Source organism: Terrapene carolina, unplaced genomic scaffold (assembly GCF_002925995.2).
Source record: "Terrapene carolina triunguis isolate 2854851 unplaced genomic scaffold, T_m_triunguis-2.0 Scaffold33666, whole genome shotgun sequence".
NCBI classification, from domain to species: domain Eukaryota; kingdom Metazoa; phylum Chordata; order Testudines; family Emydidae; genus Terrapene; species Terrapene triunguis.
This window is the reverse complement of record NW_020698017.1, coordinates 1-13,624: the sequence shown is the minus strand read 5'-3', so window position 1 is coordinate 13,624 and position 13,624 is coordinate 1. Positions and strand designations below refer to the sequence as shown.

The 13,624-nt window shown below is 52.2% G+C and overlaps 1 protein-coding gene across 5 annotated transcripts; it reads left to right on the top strand.

Moving 5' to 3' along the window:
• The first annotated feature begins 927 nt into the window (after window positions 1-927).
• LOC112119906 (TBC1 domain family member 22B-like) lies at window positions 928-13,510 on the top strand. Of its 5 annotated transcripts, none has more exons than XM_026663442.2 (6): window positions 930-1,191; window positions 7,112-7,168; window positions 8,256-8,560; window positions 9,897-9,967; window positions 11,859-11,987; window positions 12,563-13,510. In XM_026663442.2, the coding sequence occupies exons 1-5, from the start codon at window positions 1,136-1,138 to the stop codon at window positions 11,880-11,882; spliced, it is 513 nt and encodes a 170-aa protein (XP_026519227.1). In that variant the 5' UTR covers window positions 930-1,135; the 3' UTR covers window positions 11,883-11,987; window positions 12,563-13,510. The 5 variants fall into 5 exon arrangements, with proteins under 5 accessions (XP_026519226.1, XP_026519227.1, XP_026519229.1 ...); XM_026663446.1 differs by lacking the exon at window positions 12,563-13,510 and adding an exon at window positions 9,566-9,771 and having other exon boundaries at window positions 931-1,191; window positions 11,859-11,878; XM_026663445.1 differs by lacking the exons at window positions 11,859-11,987; window positions 12,563-13,510 and adding an exon at window positions 9,566-9,771 and having other exon boundaries at window positions 931-1,191; window positions 9,897-9,987.
• Window positions 13,511-13,624: the final 114 nt, after the last annotated feature.

The window sequence follows — 13,624 nt, the reverse complement described above, 5'->3', positions numbered from 1 at the left end:
CAAGTTTTAAAATGTGTATTACCATTTTCCTTGTGTAATCCCATTTGCAGGAGCAAAATAAGATTTTTTTTTTTAAGGTTGGGCAAATCAAGGTGGATTTCCACCATGATTCCAAGAGGCACATGTTCAACCTGGGAGTTGTGTTTTTGATGCAATCCAGGATTTGGCCCCAAACCACTCAGGTCCTAGAACTGTTTGAAAAATCTAAGACTTTTTTATGCTAATAGAGAAAGTGCTTCCCCCCCCCCTTTAGCTGAAAGTGTCAGAAATGTTTCCTGTCCAATTTAACTTAAAATAAATAAAAACAAACTCTGTCATTGGGCTGAGGCCAGAGGTGGGAAGTTTCAGGGCTCCCCAATGCAAAGTTACAAGCAACTGAAAAGTGATATGGAAACACTGGTTGGACTTGAATTATAAGGGGCCCAGCAGGTGCCCCCCAGCTTTGTCACCCACTCCCTCCCAGTGCAAATACTTTAATCCTACATCACCCCCTCCTTCCCAGTGCAGATGGCTTAACCCTCTCCATCTGTTCTCCCCCAGTGAAGATGGTTTAACCCACTCCTTAGTTTAATCCTACTTCACACCGCCTCCCTGGTGACCATGGTTTAACCTTCTCCTCCCCAGTGCAGATGGTGTAACTCCCTCCAAGCGCAAATAGTTTAACCCACTCTACCCCTCCTGCCCAAGACAGAAGATTTACCCTATTCTCCCACTCCTCTCCCAAGCAGAGTGGTTTCTCCCTTTCCCAACCAGTGGAGATGATTTAACCTAGCCCTCCCTCCTCCTCAGTGGAGATGGTTCACTCCACTCCATCCCGCCAGTGGAAATGGTTTATTCCTCCCTGCACGCAGATGGTCTCTCCCGCCTCTCGTGGCCCCGCCCCTCTGCCAGGCCCCGGACTCCCTCGCTTCACGACGCGGTAGGATCCCGGCTCAGGATTGGCCGAGCCGGAGGCCGTGGAGCCAGGAAGCCAATGGCCGGGCTTTGCCCTCCCGGATCCAAAATGGCGGCGCCGGAGCCTGGCAGCGGGGCCTCCGGAGGAAGGAGGTGAAGCGGCCTCGGCCCGCGGCTCCGGGACCTGCCGCCCCTGCTCGTCCCCCCCGGAGCCGGCCGGGGCCCGGCCCCAGCCTCAGCCATGGCCGCTGAGAGCAGCAAGCAGTTCTGGAAGCGGAGCGCTAAGCTGCCGGGGAGGTGAGTGCGGCTGGGGGCACCTGGACCCCGGGCTCGGTCCCAGCTAATCGGTGACACCTCCCGGGCTCGGTGACGCCCCCCAGGCTCGGTCCCGGCTAATCGGTGACACCCCCCCGGGCTTGGTCCCGGCTAATCGGTGACACCCCCGGGCTCGGTGACACCCCCCAGGCTCGGTCCCAGCACCAGAGGAGTGAGCTACACACATTCCTTCCCCCTGCCCTTTCATTGATTATTGATACCGACTAAGTGGTGACCTCCCAGCCCGGGCAGGGGGCACCCCCCTTTTCCATCCATTCCTTGGGAGAGGGGGGGCAGGCCGGTTATTAGTGCTTTGTGGGTGCCAACTCCTCCCTCCCCCAGCTCATACATGTGTGGAGTTGGGCAGTTTTTCCAGGGAGGGAGAAGGAAGACGACCCCTCTTATATTTCTCCTGCTTGATCCTGACTAATCGATTAACTGATGTTCATCTCCAGCCTGGGCCTAAGAGGAGGGGATCTGCCTGGGAATGGGATTCACTTCCCACATCGATTTGTGGGTACCTGTAATCTGTATCTCTGCCCCCATGCAACTCCTGCAAGGGAATGGGAGCCAGTGACAGAAGGGAGCATGTAGGAGCCGGTTAACTAAACTCTTGTCCCCATGCCCCCCCCCCCCCCCCCCCACACCAAGTCTCCATTCAGTGGGGGAAGCCAAGCATGAGGAGGAACAATTTGGGCTGGATATTGCGGGGTGAGGAATCAGCGAGTCCTTTCTCCTTCACGCCGCATCCGGGAGTGGGACAGGTAGGAGGCAAAGTGGAGAGGGGCTTGCTGGGCATCTAAAGGGCAACTTCAGAGCTGGGGGACATACGGTGCCCCCCCCTGCAAATGTTGAAGCAGAAGCCCTTCATCCCCCCAAGGTCATACACTGCCCTGGAGGCTTCTCCTTGAACAGCAAGATCTCCCCTCGCCCCCAAGCAAACAGCAGAATGGGTGTCCTTGCATACCCCATGAGACTGTATCACTGCACTCCCCTTAAACTCTGCTTCCATTGAGGGTTCGTCCTCAGGAAGTGTCAATAACAATCTGTGGGGGGCACTTTCCCCACCTCATTTCCTCTGGCTGGGGAGCAGTAAGGTGCTGCTTCCTTTAGAGCAAGGGATGCTTACTTGGAGGGAGAAATGCACAAACCACTGCATTAAAATAGATTTATGAGAGCTGGGGGCAGGAAACCTGCCCTGGAGAGTGGCTCCTCCCATGTGGTTTCGAGAGGAAGGTTCCCATAGAAAAACAAAGCAAATCCCCAAGAGAAAGGGAAAAGGCTGGGGAGTTTCACCCACCTCCCTGTGAGGAGTATTACAAGGTTAGGTTAAAGTCTGAGCAGTTCATATGGGCTTCACGGTTTCCACACCCCCATTAATCTCATCTTGACCCTGCAATCCCCTCCTGGTGTGCAAATGCACAGCCTTTGAAATGCTTAGCTGGCTTTAAATCCTGCTTGGCCAGTTAATTCTCTTTCTTTCTAATGCGTTCTCACTTTCACTCGCTGTCCCTGCTCAAACTCAGGTTGTTGGGACAATTCAAATCGGGGCGGGGCAGGGCGGGGAGGGGGGGGTGAAGCTGCAGACATAACCCACAACTCTTCCTTTTCTTCTGGAAAATAAATTCCACAATGTGTAAGCACGTGTCTTTAAGTGTAATCTTACTATCTGGTACATTCTTTATCAGGAGTCCACATCCTGCCTGTGTAGAGGGGTGGTCTCTAAGATAACAAGTCTCTTCCATCTCTAACTGCTTTGAGCTCAACTTTTGAGAGCTTAACCAGGCAAACCGGTTTGGGGAAAGAACTACGAGCCAACCAGCCCAGACAAGAAACTCAAACTTCATAGGGCATTGGATAAACTATTCCTCTCTCCCAACAGGCCAGCATGCTAATATTCTGTCAAATCCATCAGTGTAACGTGGGAATGTCTCTGTTCTTAAATCCTTGCTCTGAATCACCCCCATTTTGACGCTGTCACTCTTGGTAGGTCAGTGGATAGTAGAGGAGGGAAGCAGGAGATGCTAGGCTTAAGGCCTCAGGAGATTAAGCTTATTTAAGAGTTGCTTAACCAAACCTTCTGTGGTCTTTTCCTGTGTGTTTGCTGGCTTCTTCCCTTTATGCTGATCACCCTGGAAGGGACTGGAGATGGTTGGGATAAGCACTCGTGCTTTCTTCATCCATCAAATCTGTCAAATGTGCTTTTCATCTGTAGATCTTAAAGCGCTTTGTGAGTTGTATCATTCCCATTTTAGAAATTGGGGTGTTGGGGGAGGGGGGGGGTGTTGAGGCATAAGAAAGATGAGTGACTTGCCCATCGTCATCCAGCTGGCAACATCCCAGACCGAGTCTACCAAGCCACATGGCCTCTCAGATTAGACAGGCTGGTTCAACGGCACATCAGTATTAAAAGGTCACAGCTGTCAAGATAACTAAAAATCAAAAACAGATGTGAAGAAAATGTACGGGGTTTTTTTCCTTGCTAATAACCATAAATGATTACAATGGGAATAATGAACATAGTTGATTTCTTGGATTTTGTTCAGTGAAACAAGATTGGTCAGTTTCACTTGTTCTGCTGCACAAGGCTTGGTGTTCAGGTTTCCTGTGCTACAGAGAGAGGTTCTCTAGGGCCCTGGGAAGTTTGGGCCCTGTGCGTAGGGTTTTAATAATAAAGCGTGTTGTGAAGCCTAATGAGAATAAAAATGTTAAATATTTTGAGTGTCACTGACAGGCTTCTTGGTTTTTACTTTCTGCTGTGGCAGTGGCAACCCAAGCAACCTTATTCTCTATTTATAGACAGTAGACCCTGGAGACCTAATGAGGTCAAGTCCCCATTGTGTTAGGCACTGTACATGAATGTGGTGAGAGAGGCTCCACCCCAAGTAGCTTCCAACTTAAATAGACAAAGGTGGGAGAGGGAAGAGAGGCACAGAGAGATGAAGTGACCTGAGCTGCTTTGTGACCTTGGATGGTGGCAGAGATGGGAACAAAGCATAGGTCTCCTGACCCAGTGCCCTATTCACTGCACCTCTCTGTTGACTCAGAGCCTTTCACTAGTGGAGCAGAGAACAAGCAAGTGGAACTAACTAGATACAAAAAGTGGAATTGATTACACTAGTTTCACTAGCTAAACTGTTGCATTGAAAAAGTAAATGGCATCAAAAGGAAATTAAATCTGAACATTCCATGAAAACATTTGAGATCCTCCAATGAAGGGGACTTCATAATGGCCAAATCCTCCTCCCTTTTGAAGCCAATGGGAACAGGATCAGACACTAAGGACTGCGTATTATTACTTTTCAGTAGTCCCATGTTGGTTGCTAGGCTGTTCCCAGTCTTGTTCTGGATATTTTTATATCTCTGGCTCAGGCAGATTATTGATGTGAATGGTTCTTGAAGCTGATTTTTACATAGATTTTTTTCCCTATGCACCTCTACAAAAACTCCAACCACTATAAAGTTAGAGCTAACTGTAGTCATTTTCAGCAGTTCTATAAGTAGCCCAGTTAGGGGAAGTCCGCAGTGTCCTCAGCTGGTCCTTATCGATGTTATGGCCTGGTTTACTGGCTGGGGATGGCCATCTAAGGAAACAAGGTTTTTTTTTTTTTTTTTTTTTTTCTTAAAGTGGAAGCTCATGAAATTGCCAACATACCCTAGAAATCAATCCCATTGTAGCTTTCTCTTTGAGAGTGTTTGTGTTTCTTCCTCACTCTGCTGTTTACATCATCCTATACTACAGGGACAAAAGGTTCAGCCAGTGAAACGAACAGCAGAACAAACCAAAGGAAATGCTGCTTTTGTGTCATCCTGTGGAACTCGCTGCTGCAGGAAACCAACGTCCGATACTGCAGCTAGCGTCCCAAAGGGGGCTTGGAAATACTTGACCAATGACATTTTTAGCTGTTCATATGAAAATAACCCAGGCTTGTGGGCTACGTTTTCAGAAGTGACTAGTGATCTGGGTTATCTCTGGTTTTGGGTGTCTGCCTTGAGACAGTTTAAAGGGACCTGCTTAGAAAATCAGACACCCCTGCCCCCTTAAGATATCTCCCATTGGGTGCGTGCACTCAAAAGTTTAGGTCTGTACTTCTGAGCATTAGCTGCTTGCAACCACAGCCAGCCTGAGGCGGGATTCTAGATTTGAGGGACCAGTGGTGTGTTCCCAAAGGGGACTCCAATATTCCTGTGTCAGTCTTTTCCCAGTGCCCTTCCTGTGTGTAAATGAGGACCCTCTCCCAGAAGGAACATGTGGATTCTTGATGTCACACATGACACTGATCAGTGTACAGAGGGGCGGCTTGGTGAGCTTTGTAAAACTCGCGTTAAGCTTTAAAACAACTGATTTGGCTTCTCCTGGCCTCTGAAAGAAGCTGACATGAGTCATTTGCCAGCAACATTGATCTCATTTTGCCCTGGTTAATCTGCTCGTTATGCCCACCAACACAGCCACCTCTGTTTAATGGCTGTCCTGACAGCTAGATCTTAATTAGCCAGCAAACTCCTTCCCAGCCTAATCACTATTGGGGAAATACAGCTAGTCTTTTTCGAGCGTCAGGCTGAAAGACGGAAGTTGCTGATGCAGCAAGGAAAGCCCATGCTAGGTTTGGTCACCCATTGCTTTTCCTGGGTTTAGGGCCCATTGTCGCCCTGTGCCTGTACTGCAGCTCTTCTGTTCACTCTTCTGTTTCTCCCTCCTGCCACGTTGTACCTGTGCTGCCGTCTTCCCCCTCCCCTTAGCCAGATAGTTCCCAGCACTCAGCGCGTTCTCCAGCTGCAGCCAGACTGCATTCTTCCTCCTGTACCGCAGGGCCCAGCTCTCTGTGCCACTGGCTCTACCTGGAGTCATTGGCTCCATCCGGAGCTGGTGAAAGCGATTGCAATTCCATTGACTCAGGTGGAGCTCGGTCTGCTTACACCAGCTGAGAATGGGCCCTGCTGTTAAATAAGGTACGTGACACATGTGCAGAGGGATGGGGTTTGGTTATCTAGAGAACCATCCTCCAGGAACGCTTGTGCTTCTCAGAGCATCGGTGTGGAGGCAGACAGAGCAATAGGCCTGGATGTTGGCAGGAGAGTGGGCTTGGGGGCATGTATAACTAGCCTGAATCTTGGACTGAATCCCCTACTGCTCTGTGTAAATTGCCTTGGGGATCTTCAAATTGCCTGTGAAACTAGCGCTATCCTCATTTTAACATCTGTGAAGGCTAGGCCTCATTGCCTAGCGGTTCAGAGCTTCATAGCATCCTTGCTGCCTTTGAATGAGGGGAGTGTTAGTCTGATCCACAGGTAGAGAGCCCAAGGCACGATGGTAAAGTTACTTGCCCAAGCGTCCTTCACCAAGCTGGGATTTGAGCTCCAATCACGCCTCTCGGTGCAGTGTTTTCCTTGTAACTTTCTGCACTGCTCAGCAGTGACTGTGAGCCCAGCACCTGATGGGGAGCTCAAACCCACATCTTTCTCTCCAAGACACGAGCATGCTACTGGCAGTAACACTTTGCCCTTTGCTACGCACTTTCATCCAAGGATTTCAAGGCATAACGAACTATGCCTCTGATGCCCCATTGATGTAGGTGACTGTTGGCCTGAATTTACAGGTGAGGGAAACTGAGGCTCATACTCACGCAATGAATCAGTGTCACGGCCGGGCATAGACCCCAGACGCCCAGTACCCCGCTCCCTCCTGCCCAGCTGAGCCAGAGTGCGGCTGATCGTTTACAGTGTCTTTTCTGCTCTCAGAAAGAATAAACCTTCAGCTGACTGTGGCTCTTTGATCAAAGGCTTTGAACTCTGAACCCTATTGAAGTTGCTTGCGGCTCCCAAGAACAGCTGAGGAATGTGACCCTGTCCGAGGCTGAGGCAATTATTCGCAAATCTTCTGTGGCTTTTGTTTCCCCGGCAGTATTCAACCTGTCTACGGAGCCCAGCATCCTCCTCTGGATCCCCGGCTCACCAAAAAGTAAGTGCCGCATCTCCCCGCCCCCCCCTCTGGCTCTGTTTCCATTGGAGGGCTTGCTTTGCTGGGATGTTCTCTGTCCCTTCTTGGGCAGGGGCTCTCCAGACTTCCCGTACTCCCTTGAAGCCTTGCACCTGTAGGGCATCTGTTTGACTCTGGCCCACGTTCCCAGTTGATGGCTTGTGTGAAACGAGCCCATGGCCTCGCCTTAGTAGCAAGGAGTCCGCATCATAGAACTACTGTCGTAGCCACCGCCTAGCAGAAAGACCAAGGATTTCTTGGGCGATGGTGACTGACCTCTCCCTTTGCTCTTAGAGGGGATCCCTCCCGGGCAGTGGGGAGGACCTGGCAGCTTGTGTGTGGGAACCACATCTCTGCTGCTTCCCCTGCAGTCTCTGCCCTGTGAATGGGCAGCACTTCAGCCCCTGGGACTGTCGAGTCAGCACATTTCCCCAGCACTGAAAGGGAGACTTTATCTCCTGGCTTTGGCTCCTTATCACGGTGGACTTTGACTCTTGGAGCTTGAAGGTACTGGGAGCGCTCTCCCTGTGTCTGAAATCATCATCAGGCCAGTCTGGCCAGCATGTGAGCACAGAGCTGCTCCTGTACCTCTCCCTGGGTTGAAAGTATCCATTATTTTTCCTGTTCTTTGTATGCGGCTGGGGCAGTTGCAAACCTAGGAGCGGTCTCATGCAGCCTGGAGCTGAATCAGTTCCTCTCCTTTGCCCTGCTGGGCAGAGTAGATAGACTTGAGCACCTTCCTGATAGGAACGGTTAGCTGGAGCATTGGCCTTCCCTGTGTTGAGACTGTACCAGCTGTGTTCTGCCTTCCGGCATTTTACTTGCCGTGGGGGTTGCGTGGAGGGATTTCTTGCGTTCCTTAGCTCATGCCTAGGAAGGAGATTGTACCATGGGATGAAGAGGCATTGGGGGGGTAGACCAGAGGGCAAAGGGAAGGAAGTATTTGGAAGGGGAAGGGATTGTACCACGGGAGGAAGAGAAGAGGGTACATGGAATGGTCTTGTGTGAGGAGTAAGGAGCTTGGGGTTGGCTCTTTCTGTGGCACTTACCCTCTTTCCCTGGCTCCCAGCTTCATTAAGGAACGTTCCAAGGGCAATACGCTGCCCCTGAAGAATAAGAAGGCCTCTAGCTTTCACGAGTTTGCACGCAACACCAGTGACGCCTGGGACATCGGCGATGATGAAGACGAAGACTTCTCCTCCTCTTTCCAAACCCTGAACTCTAAAGTGGCCAAGGCCACAGCAGCCCAGGTGCTGGAGAACCACAGCAAGCTGCGCGTGAAACCTGAGCGGGCCCAGTCTGCTCTCAGCGAGATGCCAACCAACTGCAAGGTCATCAAGTCCAGCAGCGAGGCCCAGCTGTCCAGATCACCTGGTAAGAGAGGCAGTGACCAATCTGTTGCTCATATGCTATCCTAGCTGTCTGGCTTTGAAGCTAGTACCCACGTGCTGTATTGGTTGACTGTGGAATTCAGCCCCCGGCTACTAATTTCAAAGCCTTGGTTTGCCCAGGTGATCCTCCATTCTCTTCCAGTGCCTCAAATCCAGGCCATCTGAATTCAGCTGTGTCCGAGATGCTCTGCCTATGGCTCTTCGGGACCCCACGTGCTGCTGTTGGACTCTCTGGGCCAAATTCAGACCTTTCCTAAGCGAATAGAGCTCTGGTGGAGCTGCGCCCACTTGGAACAGGTCGGAATGTGATCCTTTGAGTCTGATGGGACGCTTTGCCTTGATCCTGGCCTGAGTGCCCAGCCAGAGCGCTCTAACTCCTCTGGCTTAGGTGTCTTGCCAGGTCAGTGCTGCATCCTGGTCTGATCCCAGGCATGTGATTGCTTTATCATCAGAGGCAGCAGGGTGATGGGACACTAGATGGGGAGGGCTCTGAGTTATTACAGAGAATTCTTTCCCAGGTGTCTGCCTGGTGGGTCTTGCCCACATGCTCAGGGTCTATCTGATCGCCAGATTTGGGGTCAGGAAGGAATTTCCCCCCAGGTCAGATTGGCAGAAACCTTGTGGGGGTTTTGCCTTCCTCTGCAATGTGGGGCATGGGTCTCTTGCAGGTTTAAACTAGTGTAAATGATGGATTCTCTGTAACTTGAAGTCTTTAAACCATGATTTAAGGACTTCTGTAACTCAGCCACAGGTTAGGGGTCTATTCCAGGAGTGGCTGTGGCCTGTGATTTGCGGGAGGTCAGACTAGATGATCATGATGGTCCCTTCTGGCCTTAAAGTCTATGAGGTCATGTAAATGTGTCCTTCCATGCTGCCAGTGGACCTAGAAACACCCGACTAAATACTCACCATGTGAAAAGGAGCCGGCAGATGAGTCCAGCCACCAGGTGGCATCAGAGGCCACGTAATGTCTCCATTTCTGTTCCAGCTCTGACTGAAGTAGGCTAAAGGAGGCAAGGTGGGGTAACCTTCAAGGTCAGCTTCCCTGGGACTCCCAAGCACCCTCACTCTCTGAGGTGTGGTGGAGTGCGGGTCGAGCAGCGAGCAGGCATGCTGAATGCGAAAGGGAGGAAGGAAGGCAAGGACGAACATTGGGAGTGAGAGGAAAGGGTCGATCACATGCCACAGAAGAAGGTGAACCTTCCCCCCCCCACCCCCCCATGGTCACTGCCGATCTGACCTGCCAGTTCTACCTAGCCGGGCACCTCACTCGGGACGCGCCTAGGATCTAATCCATTGACACCACTGTCCGTTTGCAGATGAGCTGAGGAAATGCAGCTGGCCTGGCGTGCCCAGAGAGGTCCGGCCCGTGACGTGTCGACTCCTGTCGGTGAGTGCCGACCGCTGCGGCCCGGGGTTCCTGGGGAAAGGCTGAGCAGCCTCGCGCGGAGCTAGGTGCAGCAACACCCGGCACGACGCGGTCAAATCCGCCCCGGCGCCGCAATCGGCGGGAGCCCGAGGGTGAGCGCAGCCCAGAGGTCCACGCGGGGACGTGAAAATGAACGTGCCTCGGGCTTGCTAAACGTGAATGCTCCTGTGTGCATTGAACTAGGTCCGATCGGTTCTCAGTGCCTGGCCCCAGGGGCAGATCCATGTGTGACCATCTAGACACGGGACTGCCCAGTTCCCTGGTGGGACATGACCTTGAGTATGGAGCCGTTCCTTATGTATAAATTGCCCTTTGCTGGGTAGCCTATAATGTGGCCTGCACAGGAAAGAATCCAAACTCTTCTTTGCAGGACACCTTAAAGGCACATGGCAGAATGGAATGGAGAGCCCTGCCCTGAGGAGCCTGCGGTCTCGCCTGGGCAAATAGGATTCCAGGTGCAGAGCTCCTCAGTGCAGGAGACTCAATGGAATAAATGGGCTTTAGAGAGGGGGTCACTTGGAGGCTGCTCTGACTGTTGGGAGGAGAAAGCACAAGAACGTGAGGAGGAGACAGAGGCACCTAAGGAGCGAGGGGCCTAGGGTCAGATGACAAGGGGCCTGAACTCCCAGATGGGTGGAGGGCAGGGACCTCAGCGAGGTGACGTGGTCGTACTTAGCTCCAGCCACAGAAACCAGCAGCAGGGTCTGAGAGCGTCACTAGCATGCCATTGAGGTGTACACTGGTGCATGTGAATGCAGACGGTGCGCAGAGCGGTGACCCCACCAACCACATCGAGTGGCCTTGGGACAAGCCCATAAGGGGAATCTGCAAAGATTTTTATTTTTTTGCCTGTCTCATTCGCTGCTCCTTTGTGATCTAAAATGGCCTAATTTTTCCAGCAGAGAGAGCCTCCCTGCTCGGCTTCTTCCCTTTTTTAATGACTCTATAGCACAGAATGGTTGTTTATCACACTCAGCACCACAGTACGTGATCACCTTCCAGCAGTGCCTTAAGCAGCATGGCTAACATCTGTCATGCTTAAAAATCCCTCCCCGCAGTCGCACAGGTTTCGGAGTCGGGTGGGATGTCTCAATGCTGCCAGTTCTCCAATCCACTGAGGAGTCCTGCAGCAAACCTGGGGAGACCTGATACTCCTAACCTTCAAACCCCACGCTTTCTGAGGTTGCTGATGGACACCCTGAAATGGGCACGCCCAGGCAGCGGGGAACAGCGCAGTCATTAGCAAAAGCCATGTTAAAATACAATGAAGACTCCTACCCCCTTTGCTTGTTTGGCCTCTGTGTTAAAGCCAACGAGTTCTCCCTCAGCGGCGCTCTCATCTTGCGTATGCTACATGTTCATTTTCTCCGCATCCGCCCCTTTTCTCACAAGATCTCGCAGGCTCTAGCTGACACACTGGTGCTATCCAGTGCCTTCATGTACCACGTGATCTGATCTGAACGCCCATCTCAATGTAGTCTCGCCTCCTGCTTGGAGTGGAGCCCTACCTGCCGCTTCACATACTCGTCGGTATCTTCCTGTAGCTTTAAAGAGCAGTTGACAAATAGTCAGACCCAGCGCTGTCTTCAGCTATTCATGTAGAAACAAGCAATCAGATCTCATGCAGCTGGGTGTTGGCAGGTTGCCCTGGGGTCAGGCAGGAAGGGTATCAGACATCATGTGCTGGGAGCTTTGAAGCCCTAGAGATCTCCCCTCCTCCAGCCTTTGCATGCAGGCTGGAAGCGCTTCCTGGACAAACTGCTGCTTGGCAGGATTGCAGGGAACTGACAGTGGCTAGGGCAGGAGGGAGAGGGGAAGGGGACCTACTGTGACAGGCTGCCTTCTGCTGCAGGGCTATCTCCCTGCGAACAATTAGCGGAGGAAGCTGACCTTACAGCGCAAGCGGGAGGAATAATTTGGCTTCATCGAGCAGTATTACGATTCCAGGAATGAAGAGCATCATCAGGACACCTACCGGCAGGTACAGGCCTTGCTCCTCCTCCTTTTGGTCCCTGCACCCAAGGGTAAGGCCCTCCTGCCACCCGGCCTCCTCTCCCACTCTCCGTCCCCTTCCCCCCATACGACACTTCCCTTCTTCCCCGTTCTGCCTCTTGCGCTTGCCGCTGCTCTCTGGCCCGCATAGGATCACAGCAGCTAAAGCTGGGGAAAGCCATACGAGGTGGAGTCCATCTCCCCCAGTGAGGGCACGGTGTAGTGCCCCCATCCTGCCTCGTTACTGGCTGTATCAGATGTGTCAGTGGTTCTCACTGGCTGGATTTGCCACCCGATCGCTAGCTTTAAGGCGCCAGCCATTCTAGCTGCTCCCCCTCCTTCCCCAGAATTGAGCGGTGGGGGCTGGAGTTTAGACACTTCCCTCTGCCTCTCAGCAAGGTCTCTGTCCCTGGGGGTGGCTGAGAGATTCGGCCTCTTCTCTCGATCAGCGCCTCAACAGAAGAGTTGAGCTGATTTATACATGCGAATCGCAGCTCCCTCTCCTCCCCTGGCCTGACCATCGAGGTCAGCGAGTCTAACCCGCTCTGCCTCTCTCCTTTTCAGATCCACATCGACATTCCCAGGACAAACCCTCTCATCCCGCTCTTCCAGCAGCCGCTAGTCCAGGAGGTGAGGCGGGACGAGTCTCTCTAGCTTCCCCGCAGTGGGGCAGGCCAAGTCCTGCTGGTGACCAAGGGCTTCTAGCGGGAGATTCTTCCGTTCCACCCAGAGCATCAGGCCCATCTGGCTTTGGTGTGTGCTCCTAGGGGCACCTATTCTGTGCTGTGAGGGCCCAGTGGAGTTAATCTAGTCATCTGGATTTGGGGATTTGCCTCCACCCAGGGCCGTCCTCCCTCCTTTCTAACATGCGCTTTAGGATCAGCCTCACCTACATCTGTTTGGAGGGGGATGTAGGATGTTAATGTAGCCACCCCACCGTTCAGACACCAGCACCCCATGGGAAGGGGGATCTTGCACAAGGCTGGGTGTTTCCTCTGAGTAGAATGGGCGGGGGGAGGAGAAACCGTTGGCGTCCCAACCGGGGCCCCTTTGTGCTGAGTGCTGTAAATGACAGTGCCTGCCCCCAAGAGCCTACCATGAAAATAGACAAGACAACCAGGGAAACTGAGGCACAGAGCGGGGAAGTAACTTGCCCAAGGTCACAGCAGGTTATTGGCAGAGCTGGGATTAGAACCCCGGTTTCTAATCCAGTGCTCTATCCATGTGACCACAAACACGTTCATTGTACCTTCAATTCGGTGTACTGGCTGTTGGATGGCACATCCAGTCCCTTTTGCCGTGTGGTTGGTGTGGGCTCTTCTTTCGAAGGAACAAAACCACAATTGGACTCTGTCGTGCTTTGAAAGAATCATAGGCTAACCTGGGCCAAGCCACTGTGATTCCAGAATAAGTGTGTGCAGGTGGAGGGTTATAGCAGTAATACTGTATTGGTACAGTTCTGTGGGTAAATGTCCCTGCGTAGACCAGTCCTAATGTGTCCTGCAATTTATCAGCAAAGTTTCTTTAAACCTTTTGGAGCCCTCTTTTAAAGGCTAAAGATCTGCTCTAGGAACCTGCAGTTTATTCTATCGCTGCTGCAAGCCTGAACCAAGAACTTTGCCATTA

What these genes read in the sequence shown, in the direction of transcription:
- LOC112119906 (XM_026663441.2), top strand. Translation starts at nt 1,136, where the DNA reads ATGGCCGCTGAGAGCAGCAAGCAGTTCTGGAAGCGGAGCGCTAAGCTG. An exon ending in AGCGCTAAGCTGCCGGGGAG is followed by an intron (nt 1,192 to 7,111) that starts GTGAGTGCGGCT and finishes TTTCCCCGGCAG; the next exon opens with TATTCAACCTGTCTACGGAG. An exon ending in GATCCCCGGCTCACCAAAAA is followed by an intron (nt 7,169 to 8,255) that starts GTAAGTGCCGCA and finishes CCTGGCTCCCAG; the next exon opens with CTTCATTAAGGAACGTTCCA.